At 42.6% G+C, this 18,353-nt stretch overlaps 1 protein-coding gene across 1 annotated transcript; it reads right to left on the bottom strand.

Moving 5' to 3' along the window:
* Nucleotides 1-9,504: 9,504 nt before the first annotated feature.
* esm1 (endothelial cell-specific molecule 1) lies at nucleotides 9,505-13,864 on the bottom strand. Its single transcript, XM_085972361.1, has 3 exons — nucleotides 13,255-13,864; nucleotides 11,670-11,825; nucleotides 9,505-11,367 (listed from the first exon to the last, which is right to left on the bottom strand). The coding sequence occupies exons 1-3, from the start codon at nucleotides 13,556-13,558 to the stop codon at nucleotides 11,264-11,266; spliced, it is 564 nt and encodes a 187-aa protein (XP_085828487.1). The 5' UTR covers nucleotides 13,559-13,864; the 3' UTR covers nucleotides 9,505-11,263.
* Nucleotides 13,865-18,353: the final 4,489 nt, after the last annotated feature.

The following is an 18,353-nucleotide window of genomic DNA, read 5'->3' as shown; positions in this document are numbered from 1 at the left end:
GGTAGCTTGCTGGCTCTTGTTGTATCGCAGCTCAGCAGGGGTGTTGGGCGTATGGAGTGGTGTCATCAGCCAGGTACACAGAGGATATCCCTTGTCCCCGAGAAGCCAACCTCCTGGGTGATGCGGTGCCTGGAAAAGGTCTGCCACAGAAGTCTGGCGCAGGATGAAGGCATCGTGGCTGCTGCCAGGAAAGTGGGCATTGACAGCGAGTATCAGCTGTCTGTGGTCACAGACCAACTGAACGTTTAAGGAATGGAAGTCCTTTCGGTTGCGGAAATCCTCGGCATTCTCTTGCGGCGCACGCAAAGCCACATGCGTGCAGTCAATGGCGCCCTGCATCATGAGGAAGCCCGCTATCATCGCAAAGCCCATTGCGCGTTCTTGCTGCTTGTCCGGGGTCATGGGGAAAGAGATGTACTCTCGTCTCCTTTTAAACAGGGCATTTGTTACCTGATGGATGCAGCAATGCACTGCGAACTGGGAGATATTGGCGATGTCCCCAGTAGCTGATTGAAATGAGCCAGTGGCATAAAAGTTGAGAGCCACTGTTATCTTCACTGCCACCGACAGAGACATCCTGCTCCTCAGTTGAGGCTGCAGATCTGGCTGAAGCAGGTGGCAGAGCTCAGTGACCACCTCCTTGCTGAAGCGCAGCCTTCGCAAACACTGCTCCTGAGACACATTAATGTAGGAGAACCGTTGGCGAAAAACCCTGGGAGGGTAAGGTCTCCTGTACAGAGACCTGTTGACCCTCCTCCGTCTGGCCATGATTGCCACTCTCTCTCTGCGTCTCTGTGCCCTCCGAATGTGATGGAGAAGGACGACGTTCCCATCCATTGCAGCCCCCATAGTATCTGGGCAAGCAAAGTTATGAAGGTCAAAAACCAAAGTACCTGCAAAGTTATGGTCAGAAGCCAAAACTACCTCAGACAGCGTTGACTCAATGCAGAAGTCTCTCGTTCTCTCTTTGTCTCTCTCAAAATCTCTCTCTCTCTCTCAGAATGAGTGGTGCAAAAATGGCTACCACACAAAAGCCAGGAAGTGGCCCCCTTTAAATAGTGCCCCCCCAGCCCCACAGCGACTGGGAAGCGTTCCAGTCAACCTGTCATTGGTTGCGCCAGGCCGAAAGGAGGGGGGCGCCACTCAATTTCCGTTCCGGGGCGTCACAAGGGCATTGCACTCTCGAATGACATCAAGATCTGTGTGTGCAGGAGATCGGGCGGTATTGTTTAGTGCTGGCGCAAAATGTCCGGTCAATTTCTCGAGAGGCGCAGATATCACCGCGCCCGGGTGCTAGTTGCTTTGCGCCCTAGTTGGCGCTAACGGGAGGCGCAACCAACTGAATTTTTCCCCCTATATCTTTGAATACTTTTTTTATAGCATCAGAATCTGTTACATTAAAAAGAGAAAAGCTTCCACAGTTGCATTTTCTTAAACATGTCGTGCTTAATGTGCATAGGTAATGATTTGATGGCTTCAAACTTTTGTTTTCATAATATCAATGAGATAACAGGGACTTAAAGAAGGAAGATGGTGTATATTCTGTGCTTTCCTTGTTGTTTGTAAGATCTTACTGTGTACATATTGATTGCCTCATTTCCATTCATTACAATGGTGACTACACTTCAAAAGTACTTAATTGGCTGTGAAGCACTTTGGGACATGTGGTCATGAAAGACATGATATAAATGTAAGTTCTTTCTTTTAAATGCAACTTCAAGCATTCGCTAACTAAATATCCTTGAAGGGCTGTGGATTATTTGTCTGTAGTTAGCACTGCTCTGAGGATTGCTACCCCACTCAAAATGGATCAATGAAAACAAGCAATAAATGGTAGTAAGAGTCAATTTTAACTTTTTACATTCAATATTAATAAACTCACATAGCAATCTGCAGCTGCTCGATAAAGCAAGTAGATGGTAGATGATTAAATAAGGACACAGCCATCTGGCTACTATATTGTTATATGAACTATTAAGCACCTTTGCATAATCAGTGTGCATGGAAGAATTGGTGTAACATATCTTGCAGGTCATAAAGGCCCATAATTTGCTGTAAAAATAAAGGTGAGGCTAATGGCGCTCACCATTATTTATTTGCAAATGCTACAGCAACTCCAGGTGAGGGCAGGCCAGCGGTTAAACGTGGAAATGCAAAAGTTACTGTCGGAGATGTGCTGCACCACTCTATCTTTAGCTTTGTGAAAACAACATCTTGGGGTCTGACTCACCATTGCAATGCATTTAATGGCATGATGTTGCTGTATTTGCGCAGTAGATACGAACTAAATTCACCACATAGTGTTGGAGTTGGTCTGAAGTAATGCAAGGAGCCTCTTTTGGAGCCATTTAAGGTCCACGCATATTTTATTAAGCCTGGGTTAGCTGTCAGATTCTTTTAACGATGTGCTAAATGTTAGTTACTGCCAATGAGCCTCTTTGCCACTGAAGATTAACTATTGCAAGTGTGGAATCTCATTCCATCAGGTTTTATGTGTTGTTGGAGATGTTTAAAAAGGCAAATTTAGAACAAATGTTAACTTTTCCTTTCTGTCTCTTTTTTTTCTTTCTTAATCCAATCTTTCTTCCCCTCTCTTTATTTTTCTTTCTGTACCTGATTTGGCATTGAATTCACCCACCCCTTTAGCGCCACTGGCCACGCCTCCTGCGATATTTAGTTGGGGCGCTAATGGCAGCGTTAGCCTGTTGCGCTGCGCCGCCACCGATGACGTCATCGGTGTGCGCAACACCCCGCTACCGCCCCGATCACGATATTTGGCAGCGACCGCCTCTGTAGCGCCGTTCGCAAAAGGCGCCCGGTTCATGGGGCCTACCTGTGGCGGCAGTGGCGCAAATTAAGGTGGAGGTGCGGGGCGGCCGTTTTTTTCAGCGGCCGCCCTGCCAGCACCTCCGTCCCCGGCCTCCTGATTGCCCCCCGCGGCATTGCCGGCTGTTTTCCGAGAGCCCGGCACTTCTCCTCGGTGCCAGGCTCTTTTGCCGGCACTCGTGATCTCCGATCACGCTGGTGCAGGCCCCTCCTCCTTAAGAATGGGAGGAAGGCCTGCAGTACTGCAGCGCGCCGTGCCACAGCACCACACGCTGCGGCATGTAGCGCTGTGATAATCAGTTTCAGCGCTCTAAGAGGGACTCGGAGCGCCTCGAGCCTCGCCCCGTGTCCCTCTTGGGGCGCTCAAGCTGAATTTCCGGCGGTCGCAACTGCTCCGAACGCTGCGCTAAATCCGGCGCCCAGGCGAGCTTGGCGCCCCATTTGCGGCTCCACCCAATTTCTCCCCCACACTTCCTTCTCAGTCCTTGTGCAGTTAATTTCACAATCCTACGATCTGATTGGTTAAGGAGATACACAGTTGATTACCCTGTTCACTCAGGTCCCAGATGCCCTGTTTCCCTCACTGCGAACTTTTCAGCTCGCAATTCCACCAACTTGCAGCGCAAAATATTGTCAGGATTAAACGGGCAAGGGCAAGTCTAACTAATGGTGGACACCATTCGTTGCCTTGCCACAGCAAATTATGGGCCAGAATATATGAGTAGTATGATGCATAGCGTGAGTTCTGAACTCTGCTGCAATCTCTGAAGATGTCATGCCTTCCAAGCTTTCCCTAATAAATATCCCTAGAAAAACATTTAGTTGTTTATGGTCTTCTAGTCCATTGTCTATTCTATGCCGTGACCTCTGATAATATGCCAGTTTTGCCTTTAAACATAAAAGCAATTATAATTGAGAAAGAAAGAAAGACTTGCATTTATATAGCGCCTTTCACGACCACTGGACGTCTCAAACCACTTTACAGCCAATGAAGTACTTTTGAAGTGTAGTCACTGTTGTAATGTGGGAAACGTGGCAGCCAATTTGCGCACAGCAAGCTCCCACAAACAGCAATGTGATGATGACCAGATAATCTGTTTTTGTTATGCTGGTTGAGGGTTAAATATTGGCCAGGACACCGGGGATAACTCCCCTGCTCTTCTTCAAAATAGTGCCATGGGATCTTTTACATCCACCTGAGAAAGCAGACGGGGCTTCAGTTTAATGTCTCATCTGAAAGATGGCACCTCCGACAGTGCAGCACTCCCTCAGCACTGCACTGGAGTGTCAGCCTAGCTTTATGTGCTCAAGTCCCTGGAGTGGGACTCAAACCACAACCTTCCAACTCAGAGGTGAGTATGCTACACAGCTGACACTGAAAAGAGAGTGATTTGTTGCATAGAAATTCCTTCAGACAGTTTATACAATTTCACTTCTATCTTATTTTCTACATCCTAGTTAACCTTTCTCCCTCAATGCAGCATTCTTTCCATTTGACTAATTTTTTAACAATTGCTAATTTCCTATATGTTTTATTTTGTTATTTAACAGGGATACTCATGCTGTACCTTTTATGCTCATTTTTAAATCTTCTAACTTCTTCCAAACCTCAGGCCAATTCCTCCAAGTTGTTGCTGCATCATTGACTCTTTCTGTGACAAATTGCAATGCTAGGTGCTTTCTTTGGATATTTGGGGCTATCCCCCACCATCAAAAATGTGCTCAAATGTCTCCAGGGCTTGATTTGAAAATAAGGTTTTTCTCACATTTTCTTCTGCAATTCTATGCACACTGAATTAACAAAATGTTGGGCATTTACATTGATGAAATAGCTTGCTTGTGAAGTGTTAAAGAATCATTCATGTGTAGTGATTCCACCCATGGTGTTCTGCTTTAGGGTAGGTCCTAACTCAATCTCACACATGAGATTCTTGAGGCGCTTAATAGGGAAGAGTAGCTGAGGTAGTTTCCCGTTGCCTTCCTCACACTTTTTATCCTTGGAGTACTTTCTCCTAGGTGGGCTACAACTAAGGCTAAAGAGCCTCAGCTACCCTTTACGATGGGGGAGCCACTCGCAAGTAACCCTGCTAGACATTAATCCAGTAATGAGCTGGCAGTCCCAGGGCTGTCTGGATTGGGGTCCGAACCTAACTCTTCTGATTCAGAGGTGAGAAGTACCACCACTGAGCCAGTGCTCACTCCCTCTGGATGTGACTACCCTACTGGATGTCAACTCAGTATTTAGATACCATATTCCAATTTCCACTTGCCGGGGTTATCTGGAGTGGGGCTTGAGCCCTTCACCTTCTGACCCAGAGGCAGAAATGTTACAACTAAGGCTCACTTCTTTGGAGTGATTAGCTGTTTTTCTTTCCCTCCCTAACAAAATTGTGCTCTCTCTCAGTAATCACTCATTTCAAAATTGTATACACCTACAATTTCATTTGTGGGTAGTAAGTTACAAAAAAAAACAGGCATTTTACCCATATTTCCAAATGGAGAAAAATATAGCCCTAGGATTCCTGAATTATGAATGCTAAAGACAAGGTGCAAATAAGTTTCTAATTAAAAAATAAATCTGTTACGAACCAATAAAATGTGTCTTTTTTTTGTTCCATCCTGTAATATATTTCAAGGAACAAAACTACATCCAATTGCTTCAGTCAAGACAGGAGAAAGGAAAGAATGCATTTCAGGGGAGGGTCAGGAAAAGCTCATGGAATTCAACTCTGCATAACGTGGAATGAAAGTATTTGAACAAATATATCCTATCACTATAAATATTAAAAAGCAGGAAAGTTACGTTAAACTTATATAGAATCTTGGTTAGACCACACTCAAGAGTGCTGTATACAGTTCTGGTCGCTATATTACAAAAAGGATATAGAGGCATTGGAGAAGGTGCAAACAAGTTTTACAAGGATGGTACTGAGAGGTGTGTTCTATGTGAAATTCTATCATATTATGATCACTCTGCCCCAGAGGATCCTTTACTATGAGATTGCTAATTAACCCTGTCTCATTACACAATACAAGATCTAAAATAGCCTGTTCCCTGGTTGGTTCCATGAGATATTGTTCTAGGAAACTGTCCTGAATGCATTCCATGAACTCGTCCTCCAGACTACCTTTGCCAATTTGATTTGTCTAGTCTATATGAAGATTAAAGTCCCCCAAGATTATTGCATTATCTTTGTTGCAAGCTCCTATTATTTCTTGATTAATATTCTGTCCAATGGTATAGCTACTATTAGGGGGCCTATATACTACTCCTACCAGTGTTTTCTGCCCCTTGTTATTCCTTATCTCCACCCATGCTGATTCTACTTCCTGATCTTCTGAGCCGAGATCCTTTCTCGCAACTGTCCTTATGTCATCCTTTATTATCAGGGCTACTCCGCCTCCGTTTCCATTCTGCCTGTCTTTTCAAAACGTCAAGTACCCTGGAACATTTAGTTCCCAACCTTGGCCACCTTACAACCATGTCTCTGTAATGGCTATTAGATCAAACCTATTTATCTCTATTTGTGCCACTAGTTCATCTATCTTGTTATGAATGCTTCGTGCATTCAGATAAAGAGCCTTTAATTTAATTTTTTTACCATTATTCCCTGCTTTGACCTTATTCTCTGCTGCACTGCTACCATTGAACTCTCTGTCCCTTCCTGTCACACTCTGCTTATTTTTACCCAAATCGCTACACTGCTCTATTGCCTTGACCTTTCTCTTTAGATTTCTAAATTTCCCCTCACCTGACCCCTCCCCCCTTTTTTTTGTTTAAAGCCCTATCTACAGCCCTAGTTATTCGATTCGCCAGGACGCTGGTCCCAGCCCAGTTTAAGTGGAGCCCGTCCCGAAGGAACAGCTCCCTCTTTCCCCAGTACTGATGCCAGTGCCCTATGAATTGAAACCCCATTTCCTCACACCACTCTTTGAGCCACGCATTTAACTCTCTGATCTGCTTGACCCTATGCCAATTTGCGTGTGGCTCAGGTAGTAATCCAGAGATTATTACCCTTGTGGTTCTGCTTATTAATTTAGACCCTAGCTCCTCAAACTCCCTCTGCAGAACCTCATTCTTAGTTCCACCTATGTCATTGGTTCCTACATGCACCACGACAACTGGATCCTCCCCCTCCCACTCCAAGTTCTTCTCCAGCCACGAGGAGATATCCTTAACCCTGGCACCGGGCAGGCAACACAGCCTTTGGGACTCTCTTTCGCGGCTGCAGAGAACAGTATCTATCCCCCTGCTACTACCACATTCCTTCCTTCTCCCCCCACTTGGATGGCCCCCTGTACCACAGTGCCGTGGTCAGTTTGCCCGTCCTCCCTGTCGTCCTTTTTCTCATCCATACAGGTAGAAAGTACCTCATACCTGTTGGACCATGACCAGGGCTGAGGCTCCTCCATCACTATATCCTGGGTCCCCATACCTTCCTGACTTGCAGTCACACCCTCCTGTCCCTGACCACTGACGAACTCTAAAGTACTACTTAACCTAAAGGGTGTGACTGCCTCCTGGAACAAAGTGTCCAGGTAACTCTCCCCCTCCCTGATGCATCGCAATGTCTGCAGCTCGTACTCCAGCTCAACAATTCTGAGCTGAAGTTCCTCGAGCTGCAGACACTTACTGCACATGTGGTTGCTCGAGATCACAATGCTCTCCACAGACTCCCACATGCTGCAATTACGACATACCACCTGCCCTGCCATCTCTAACCTTGTTTTATTAATTAATTAATTAGTTAAAAGATTTTATTCAATCAATATTTTAGGTTTATTGTTTGATTATTTTATTTAGTTATTAATTTAATAAATACTAGCAAGTTACAGTTTCTCAGCTCTTAATTTAACCCCTTTCCCTAACTTAGAGAGCAAAAAAAGTTAGAATGTGGAACTTGCTACCACATGGAGTAGTTGAGCTGAATAGTATAGATACCTTTTAAGGAGAAGCTAGATAAGTATGTGACGGAGAAAGGAACAGAAGGATATGCAGATAGGGTTAGATGAAGTAGGGTGGGTGGAGGTTCATGTGGAGCATAAACACCAGCACAGACCAATTGGGACAAATAGCCTGCTTCTGTGCTGTTAATTCTATGTAATAAACTGTATGAAAGATTAAGCTACTTCCATCTTAAACTAACATTTTTTGCACCTTTAAAAAAAATTAAGCTCTCTTGAATCAAACTTCTTTTAAAATAAATTATTAAATCCAGGCTGAATTGTCATCTCTTGTTGCTCTCTGTCTCAAACTTGTTTTCTGTCCCTCTTTCTGTAATTCTTTCCTTCTTCTGTATCCTCTTCTGTTGTTCTTCCACTCTCTCTGTATACCTCTTTTACACTTGCTCTTCTCTGTATGTTTCTATCTATTTCCTTCTACATGTCAATCACTCTGTACATCTCACACATTTTATTTTCAATTTCCCTATCTCTTTCTCTTTCTTTTCTAAGGGCTCAGACCCTCCAATTGTAGAAGAAATTACCTCCTGTCCTTGTGATGGAAAGAATGTGTGCAGCTAGATGCCAGGGCTGGGAGCAGGAAATCAGGGGTGGGGGGGGGGGGGTGGGGTGAGGCTCAGTGGAAAGCAGAGGTCTGGATTGGGATACACTCTACCCCAGCTGGATGGTCTTCTTGTTTTTGTTGCTGTAAATCCAGAGCGGGCCTTTATTGTTTCCACATCTAGGAGGGAGGAGCATGAGTGATGGAGCCAGGAGTAGGAGCATTGAAGCATGACTTGCTCTGCTGAGCACATGTTCTTCAGATGGGCCAGGATAAGGACTATAGTGATGTGGACAAGTCTGATGCTGTTTGCAGGCAGGAAGAATATACCTGAGGTCAAGGTTCATAATGAAGTCCAGTGGGATGCATTGGGGTGAGAAATTGTTGGGAGTGAGTAGAAGGTGGGAATAGGTAAGTTTATGGGCAGGTTTGTGATTTTCTTTTGTGAATCAATTTTTTTACTGCATGTAATTGATAGGGGTATATAGTGAGCATTTGAAGATTGTAAGGGAGGTAAATTTTTGTCTAGTATATGACTTGGTTGTTTTTTAAATGATTCTTTTGTGAAATATGATTGGAGTCCTCAATTTAGGTACCAATCAGAAACGGTAAAAATGCTAAATCAATTGGAAAGCTCATTCGTAAGGTATCAAGCATGAAAAATTAGGTCAATGGATAAATAGGGTAAAGTTGAATTTGAATAATAATTTGCATTAAACTTACCTTGTTGGGACAACATTTTAAATACCTGTGGTTTCTTTATTCAGAGAATATCTACTTTGATATCTAACCCAATTCCAGCAACACCCCCCCCCCCCCCCAATATAGGTCAAATCTGCATATTTTTATAGTTAATGAGTCGTATATTAATTAAATCATGTAATACTGACAATTATTATCTGTGGCAAAATCAGTAACCTAGTCATGTGATTTATAAATTAAAGGGTCATCTGTGTATTTCATAAATACTTGCATTGGTAAAGCATATTTGTTGTTAGTAATTCTCCCTAACTAATTTATAACTTGAAACAGATCGGAAAATCATTTGACACTTGTAAAATGTGTGCGTGTAAATATAACTAGACTGACAAAGAACCAAAGAAAATCTTCACACGTAACCAAGAAGAAAGTATCAAACCCAAAAGCGTTGTTGAAGTATGAGACAAAATGCTGTCTTGAGTATAGCAAAAGTTTATTTTCATATTCCGTGCCCTCTCAGGATGGTTTTGAATTTATTCACATTATTTTTTCTACTTTAAAATGCATGCAACACCACAATATTTGCATCAGTTTCATGTTATAGTTACATACATCTAAAAATAACTTTGAAATAAAAAGAAAAACCAGGAGTGTTGAAATAAAATCAGAAAAAGCTGGAAAGGCATCACTTTTCATTGAGCATTCAAAATTGAAAAGATGGTTAACATTTTGGTGGGGATTCTTCAGCAGAATAGGTTCCCATCTGAAACATCAACCAATCTTTCTCTTTCAGATACTCACAGACCTGCTGTGCATTTTCATCTTTATCTGTTCGTTTAATAAAGATAACTGCCTATCCTGCACATCTATGCTAGGTTTGTGGCAATATGTACATAGGGAAGCACAAATAGGAATTCAAAAGTTTGTTATCTATTGACTGAACGGAAAGTTACACCAACAACTAGTAATATCTAATGTTGTACAAATATATACATTTTTATACTAAGTAGATCAACATTGAAGTCTGTCTAGTTTTACAATATTTTAACAGCAGGAAAAATCTACATTATTTGTTAACCGGCTGAACTGTCTTAAAGCTGTGCACAATATGTGGCTGATTAAAATAGCTAACTTCAGAGTATGACCTCATGGAAGATGGTAATACATTATAAGGGAGCACAGTTGACTATTGTCAGCAATTTAACGTACAATTTTGTTGGCTACATTTTCTGAGGCACAGCTGTTTTATACCAACCACTACCCTTGCCAATTTGCATGCAAATACTCTTGTTAAACAGAGAAACCAAGGTTAAGGCCCATAGGGTGGGACACTAGCAATGGTGAAAATAATAAGAGAATAAGCCAAGGAGCAGTAATTAGGTGACGGCAAACTTGGAGTTTAGAAAATTGGATTGCAGAAGGAAGGGAAGAAAGGCTGAGGAAGATGAGGATTATGCAATTTTGAGGTCCTGAAAAAGAATGAATTAGAGGAGAGGTAGGAAATTTTGCAACGAGTCTTCGTTTCAACCCAGTGGGGATATTGGGAAGAAGGAAAACATGTATGATACTGTTTTTAAAGCTTAGATGAAACAGAGGAAAGTTCAAATGGGCATTAAGCATAGTAATATGGATGAAATAGTAAGAAATAATAATTGATGTAATGGGAGGGGGAGAGAGATTACCTGTCAGATGCATGGCTTTTGCCCCTATCTAGTCCAGGAATGGAGAGGTGCCAGAGGTGCCTTCCTGGATATGGATTAGTATTTAAGCCAAACCTGGGCTTCATAGAGTTTTAAGATTTATTGAGGGGGAGGAGAGCGGCACCAAAGCAGAAACCAAGGTTCTTGGAGGTAACTTTATCAATGGAGGACAGTTGGGCAGATGCAGGCCCTTGCTCCGAAGCCTTGTCTCTTGGTATAGTGAGGTGTCATCATGGGATATAGGTGGAAGCTCTCAACAGTGGTCTGCGCTCTTTCACTACCGCGTCTCTCCTATTGTTAGCTTAGTGTTTGCATGGGATTTTGCAAAAGCAAATTGAAGTTGAAGACCTAAAATATTTGTTAAGGCACTTTCTACAAAATATAATAAAATCGAGAATGCCAGTTATAAACAAAATAGTGCTTCTGTACAAACATTCTTTCAATGTCCACATAGACATGTATTTAAATACCACCTAGAATAGTTGCATTATGAAGTGACTTGCTGCCACTTTTTCTTCTGACAGAAATCCAGACATCAGCGAGGGGCTTGTCGCTTTTCTCCGGTCGAACTGTTTGTTTTATCTTTGAGAACATTTTGCTTTAGGTCATCACTGCTGTATCCCGATCCGTGCTCGTTTTCTGTACAAAAATGGTTAGTGAAGTACAGAGTTAATTTATTCAGATTTTAAATGTACTTAAAATCTTCACCAAGAATTGCGAATCCATCCCGTTATGTATGAAATTGCCTCATTCTCTGTTTCAAATTTCCAGCCTCTTAAAGTTGTGCAATTATTTCTGTCGAGGCTGATATCATTTTTGGGATTAACTTTTTTCACCGACAATAACATTACCTACGGCAATTTTTAAAATGCAAATGGATACTGGGAAAATTCCGAGTGACTAAATGCAAATGTTGCTGTTTTGTACTGCCGGTACATTACCTGACTGAGGTGCAGATTTCCTACGGTTTCCAGGTTTTGTTTCAGGAATTTGGAAAAACGGAAATTTCATGCATTGGCCGTTCTCTCTGTCACAGATCCCAAACGCGCACTTACACACTTTCCTGCATTCCAATCCGTAGGTTCCAAAGGGGCAATCTGAAAGAGCAACATCGGAATATGAAAGGGAAATATGAAGATGATTAGCCTCAAAGTAGCTTTAATGAATACGATCATTAATGTTAAAGGTAGAGTATCGCACCGCGCCTCGAATTAATTTACTTAATGACCCTTCTTTCTAAAACCAGCTGGCTTATTCATATCGCCGTTTTAATTGTCTACAACACTTTACTTGTTCCCTCCCAGTCACACATTGTGCAGATATCTGAAGATGCTACCCACACCCTGATTGTGCACGTTATGGAGTTGGTTCAGTGTTCTAAATATGTGCCGCTATCTTATATTAACCTGCAATAGAATTTAAACTCGAATGCTGAATTGAACTTGTGCACGCACTCAGTTACAGATGAAGCATCCAAGTGCGAGACAAAGCCGGAATCTCTACATCGGCTTGATGCCCTGTTCATGACATCTAGCCAAGATATCACATTCGGGTTTATTGCAATCGACATTATAGGAACGGTGGCAGATCCACATCGTTTGTATATCCGCCTTGGGTGAAACAATGGAGGAATCTCCACTCAACGGAAGGATTGTTTATTTCAGCACGCCTGTGAGTGCAGTGTTGAGTGATTATCAGTTTCATATTTCTAGTGGGCAGTTTGACGCCTGTCAGCGCGGCACCAACAAGCAGCAAGCACGCTGCACATCTCGTTACCCTTTCCTCCGCTGGGATGCATCCACTGTTACTGATCCACACAGGATTCTGGTCTCATAAGCAAACACCATATTCGAGAGCTGGACACACGGTAAATAACCGATTCAGCCTTTGTCAAAATGTGGCAGTGGGTGATGGAGGTTCATTTTTTATTTAAAAAATCATATAAAAACTACTCGGGGTGCTGTAAAGTGAGACTAGTATAGCATTGTGACTTGCAATGCATTCTCCTCTCATTTTGTTTTGGTCAACCTAGTGTCTACACCTCATGCATACAGTTCTCGAAAACGAAGTATTCACACAGGTAGTGTTTCTGTTTCCCCATGTGGCATGCACACTCTCTTCCAGTAGGGACACACTCCACTTACTTAAATCCAAGGAACTTAATGCAGGTTGACAGGGACCCCCAAGTGTGCGCAGGCGTACTGCTGGACGTACCAGCACAGATACGCTTACTGCTGCTTCTCCAGCTAGGACCACCTGACTTGGGGGGTAAAGAATATCCGACATAGCAGTGATGTTGGAGAGACTGGCGTGCTGGATAGCCACAGTTCACTGCCTGAACGGTAACACTCCCAATTATTGGAACCTTTTGATACCATCTATTTTGTAGTGAAAGTAACGCATTGACTGCAATTGTAACAAAAAGCTTAAAATACCATGATCAGGTGCACTGAACCATATGTAGTAATCACAGAGGGCGTGATTACTACATCATTTTACTTAACTCGGCTTTTCTTGTGTATTTACCTCTGCAAATGCCATATTCGTCTCCAAAGTCGTCTTCTTCACTGTTAAAATTGCACCGTAACCCAGGTCCGCATTTAACCCCGTCCATTCCGGCCACTGTGCGGTAACACACCTCTCCTCTCCCGGCTGCACAGACCCTGCAGCAGCCGCAGTCATCCAGCACTGTCCTTTTGCAGCCCGCGGTCACGGGACAAGCGGTGGTCCGTTCACACGAATAGGAGCAATCAACTGCATATTTCAAAGTGAACCCTTCCACAGTGACGGTCAAAACCACGAGCAGCAAACCCACGCTGGCACTGGACATGTTTACAGACTGTTGCCGCACTACACCTGGACTGACACCGATTGTGAACTGAGCCGCAGCAGTGGGCGACCCTGTGCTTTTTATCAGTTGTGTGCCCACATGTTTTTTCACCGGGTCAGTTTCCTAAATCCGGTGTTGTTGTCTTCTGGCCAGCTAGTGTTGTAGGTTGCTAAATCCGGACTGGAAGTAGATGGAATTAAACATGTTGCACAGGGTTGCCATCCAGGAATTGAAAAGATGTGTTGACGTAAGATGTTATGTTTAGTTGTTTTGTAAAGATTTGAAGATTCGATCTCTCACGTACTTGTCAAATGTTCAAGGACACGAAGAACAACAGCAAATTTCTCTGGAATTGCGTACGGACACCCCAGCGGGCACTGCATATTTGGCACCATTTCAATTTACCACGTCTCTAGAATTTTCTGACACGTGTGCGTCATGAAGCAGAATTACTAATGCGTGAAGTGCATTGATGAAAGAGATACATTTTTAAGTTTGGTTCTGTAAATCAACACTTTAAGGAGTTGTCACTTTATAAAATCTACATCCAAGAAATAACAGGGAGTGGGAAAGCTGATCTTTGGTAGACAAAGAATTACAGACTAGCAGGAAAGTACACAGTGGATCAGGGTTTCAATCTAGGGTCCTCCAATTCTAACCTCTTGCACATCTTCGATTTTCACCTCTCCATCATTGGTGGGCATGCCTTTAGTTGCCTAGGCCCTAATCCCTGGAATTTCCTCCCTAAACCGCTCCGCATTTCTATCTCTCTCCTTTAAGACACTCCTTAAAACCTACCTCTTTGACCATAGAAACATAGAAAAATAGGAGCAGGAGTAGGCCATTTGGCCCTTTGAGCCTGCTCCACCATTCAATATGATCATGGCTGATCCTCTATCTCAATACCATATTCCTGCTCTCTCCCCATACCCCTTGATGCCTTTTGTGTCTAGAAATCTTATCTACTTCTTAAATATATTCAGTGACTTGGCCTCCACAGCCTTCTGTGGTAGAGAATTCCACAGGTTCACCACCCTCTGAGTGAAGACATTTCTCCTCATCTCAGTCCTAAATGTCCTACCCCATAACCTGAGACTGTGACCCCTCGTTCTAGACCCCCCAGCCAGGGGAAACATTCTCCCTGCATCCAGTCTGTCTAGCCCTGTCAGAATTGTATACGTTTCAATGAGATCCCCTCTCATTTTCTAAACTCTAGTGAATACAGGCCTAGTCGACCCAATCTCTCCTCATATGACTAGTCTGGTGAACCTTCACTGCACTCCCTCTATGGCAAGTATAAGGCTTTTGGTCACCTGTCCTAATATATCCTTATGTGGTTCAGTGTCAGATTTTGTTTGATAACGCTCCTGTGAAGCACCTTGGCATGTTTTACTACATTAAAGGCTCTATATAAATGCAAGTTGTTGTTGTACACTGATGGAGTGAAAGTCTCCTATCTGCACTGGCTATAAGGACCCTAATGCTGCAATTAAGTGTCACCCTTATTGGTCCATCAAAATAGGCCGAATGCTGCAGTTATACTTCAAGCAAAGCACTAAGAAAATAAGAAATAGAAATAGAAGCAGGAGTAGGCCATATGGTCCCTCGACCCTGCTCTGCCATTCAATAAGATCATGGCTGATCTTTGACCCCAACTCCACTTACCGGCCTGATCCCCATATCCTTTGATTCCCTTAGAATCCAAAAATCTATCGATCTCCGCCTTTAATTTACTCAATGACTGAACATCCACAGTTCTCTGGGGTAGAGAATTCCAAAGATTCACAACCCTTTGAATGAAGAAACTTCTTTTCATCTCAGTCCTAAGTAGCCGACCCCTTATCTTGAGACTATGCCCCCGAGTTCTAGACTATCCTGCCAGGGGAAACAACCTCTTAGCATCTACCCTGTCAAGCCCTCTCAAAATCTTCTTTGTTTCAATAAGATCATCTCTCATTCTTCTAAACTCCAGAGAGTATAGGCCCATTCTACTCAATCTCTCCTCATAGGACAACCCTCTCATCCCAGGAATCAATCTAGTGAACCTTCATTGCACCCACTCTAAAGCAAGTATATCCTTCCTTAGGTACAGGGACCAAAACTGCACACAGTACTCCAGGTATTGGACCACTCCAGGTGTGGTCTCACCAAAGCCCTGTACAATTGCAGAAAGACGTCCTTACTCTTGTACTCCAACCCCCTTGCAATAAAGGCCAATATACCATTTGCCTTCCTAATTATTGTATCTGCATGCTAACTTTGTGTGTTTTGTGTACAAGGATACCCAAATCCCTCTGAACTTCAACATTTAATAGTTTCTCACCATTTAAACCACTGTTTGACAACTGCACTTTTTTTAAGGGAACATTTATATAGCAACTTTAGAATTGCTGCAAAGAAGTTTCCGCTTGGCAGCAGTGTTGAAGCTGTTTTTATATTGCGCTCTGTTGTGTGTTAGAGTTGCCTGCTACTGACATGGGTCTTGTGCAGCTGATACCAATCCCAGTGCAAACTTGCCAGATTTGCTGAGGCTGGCCTTCAAGAAGGCCTCCTCTTCCAATCCCAACATGGCCTTGTCACACGTATCTCTGTGACCGCTTCTTTACATCCTTCCAATACCCTTTGGGCCTCCAACCCTGGCCCTTTGTGCATATCCCCTCCCTTCGTCTTACCATTGATGAAAGAGCTTTCAGCTGCCTCAGCTTTATTCTCTTGCATTCTCCCCCTAATCCCCTTCACCTGTCCATTTTTCTCTCTCTCTACCACTTCCAAAACCCACCATTTTGACCAAGCTTTCATTTACTATTCTAACCTTCATATTATGACGCGGCATCAGCTGCTTTATTAATTTCTCCAATTATCCACTCTCCACTTTATGTAAAGCACCTTGAGAGGTGTTCTATATTAAAGGTGCTATGTAAATGCTAGTTGTTGCTGCTGTTGTCATTGCTGCCACCTAGCTGGAACCAATATACAGCTACCAGTCTCAGACCGCTAGCTACACTATAAATGCTACATTAGAGTGGTGTCAGTGTTAGTGTGAGTGGACAGCACATTTATACTGCCTGACCCCTACCGTTCTCTAACCAGGCTCCATGGATTCAGCAGCAATGAACATACTGAGCTGATAAGTAAGCATAACAGATGTTTAGTTGTGGTGATTTTCTATGGACTCTTGAAGGTTTTCATCAACTACAAAAGACTGTAAAACCTCCTGCAACCTATACCCAGTAGTTTCAGCCTACTTCCCTTAGTATCTCAAGTAATTACTGTATTTTTAAGTTTTCATTAAATATTTCTAGTGCAAATATAACTTGTTTTAATTAACTGGAACAGAAGTGAAGTAAGAAAACAAAGCCTGTTTATTTTTGTTTGGTTTTTTTTCCAGTTCTGATGAAAGGTCTTCGACCTGAAACGTTAACTCTGTTTCTCTCTCCACGGATGCTGCCTGGCCTGCTGAGCTTTTCCAGTGTTTTCTGTTGTTATTTGAGAGCAACCTATGTCAGGTCAACTTATAATACTTATCCAAAGAATGCTGAATAACAGCAATAATATGAATCACACATTTGTTTATGAAATAATGGCACAGATTTTTCTGGAGCATGGTGTGCTCTGTTAGTTAGACTTGTTTGTACATTAAAAAAAAATTTGCCACAAAGTTGCTGGAAGCGCGAGCTGATAACAGCGCAGCGAGGGCAACAAGGCATCTGGGACCTTGATGAATAATGGGACAATCAGTTTATCTCCTTAACCAATGAGATTAAATGCAGCAATGTCATGAAAATCATGAGGAGGTTAAGGGCGAGAGGCCGATTTCATGAAGCTAACGGCAGAGTGGCACAAATCAGCCAGCAACTTGTGGCAATTTGCAATTCACATGGTATCTCTTCCTCGCCACAAGTTGCTGGCTGATTTGCGCATTAATAATGTCGTGCATCGTTCAGATGCGTTCTTTTTTCAGCAAAATCTGGGCCAACACCCTTTACACCAGTGGCTTTCCCATCTTTTGACTTTTTAAAGTAACCTTCTGGCAAGCCATTTAAAAAAGTACATTCATGACAAATGCGTGGAAAACTTCCAAGGATATATTTTATCTGTATAAAATTAAAGAAAAATCCCACCATTTGGTTTATAATGACCGTTTTATCTCAGCTCTTCAATGTCATTGTTTTCCTTATCTCTGCTAGAGTGAAAAAATGTTCTTGCATAGAGAAAAGTAACCTGCATAATTTAAACTAAATATTTGAGCTAATGTTAAAACTTTTCCATTTTGACAATTAATTGTTTAAAACCCAGGGCTAAATTGTTTATCGCCATATAGACCAGCTCAAAGTTGGCATAACATTTTCCTGATTCATATCCATGCATGAGAATGCTGTTTCAGGATAATTGAGGGGAAGCCATAAATAAATATGTATGTTAAAGGAATACTTCAGGATAAGGCCTTGCATTGACACTGAGCTGGAGATATGTGAGAGAGAAAGAGAGAGAGAGAACTGGCACTGAAGAGCAGAGACAAAATGTGTGTGTGCACGCAGCGGAGAAAGAGAAAGAATTAGACAAGGTCAGTTAATGATGACAGAAATAGAGAACACAATAATAGAGCATAGAATCTTATAGCAAAAGATAAATGGAGAAAATAAACAACTGAAGACTAAACTAATGTGATATGATATCTTGCAGCATCTACTGGACCTTGGGCCTTAATATAACTTGCCTAGCATGCTCTGATAAGTACTGGTATTACAGATCAGATAAATATGCTCAAGTACATTCTATGAGAATGTAACAATAT

This window comes from Somniosus microcephalus, chromosome 2, assembly GCF_052327205.1.
Source record: "Somniosus microcephalus isolate GS21.2 chromosome 2, FLI_Smic_1.0, whole genome shotgun sequence".
NCBI lineage: Eukaryota > Metazoa > Chordata > Chondrichthyes > Squaliformes > Somniosidae > Somniosus > Somniosus microcephalus.
This window is presented reverse-complemented; position numbering and strand designations above follow the sequence as displayed.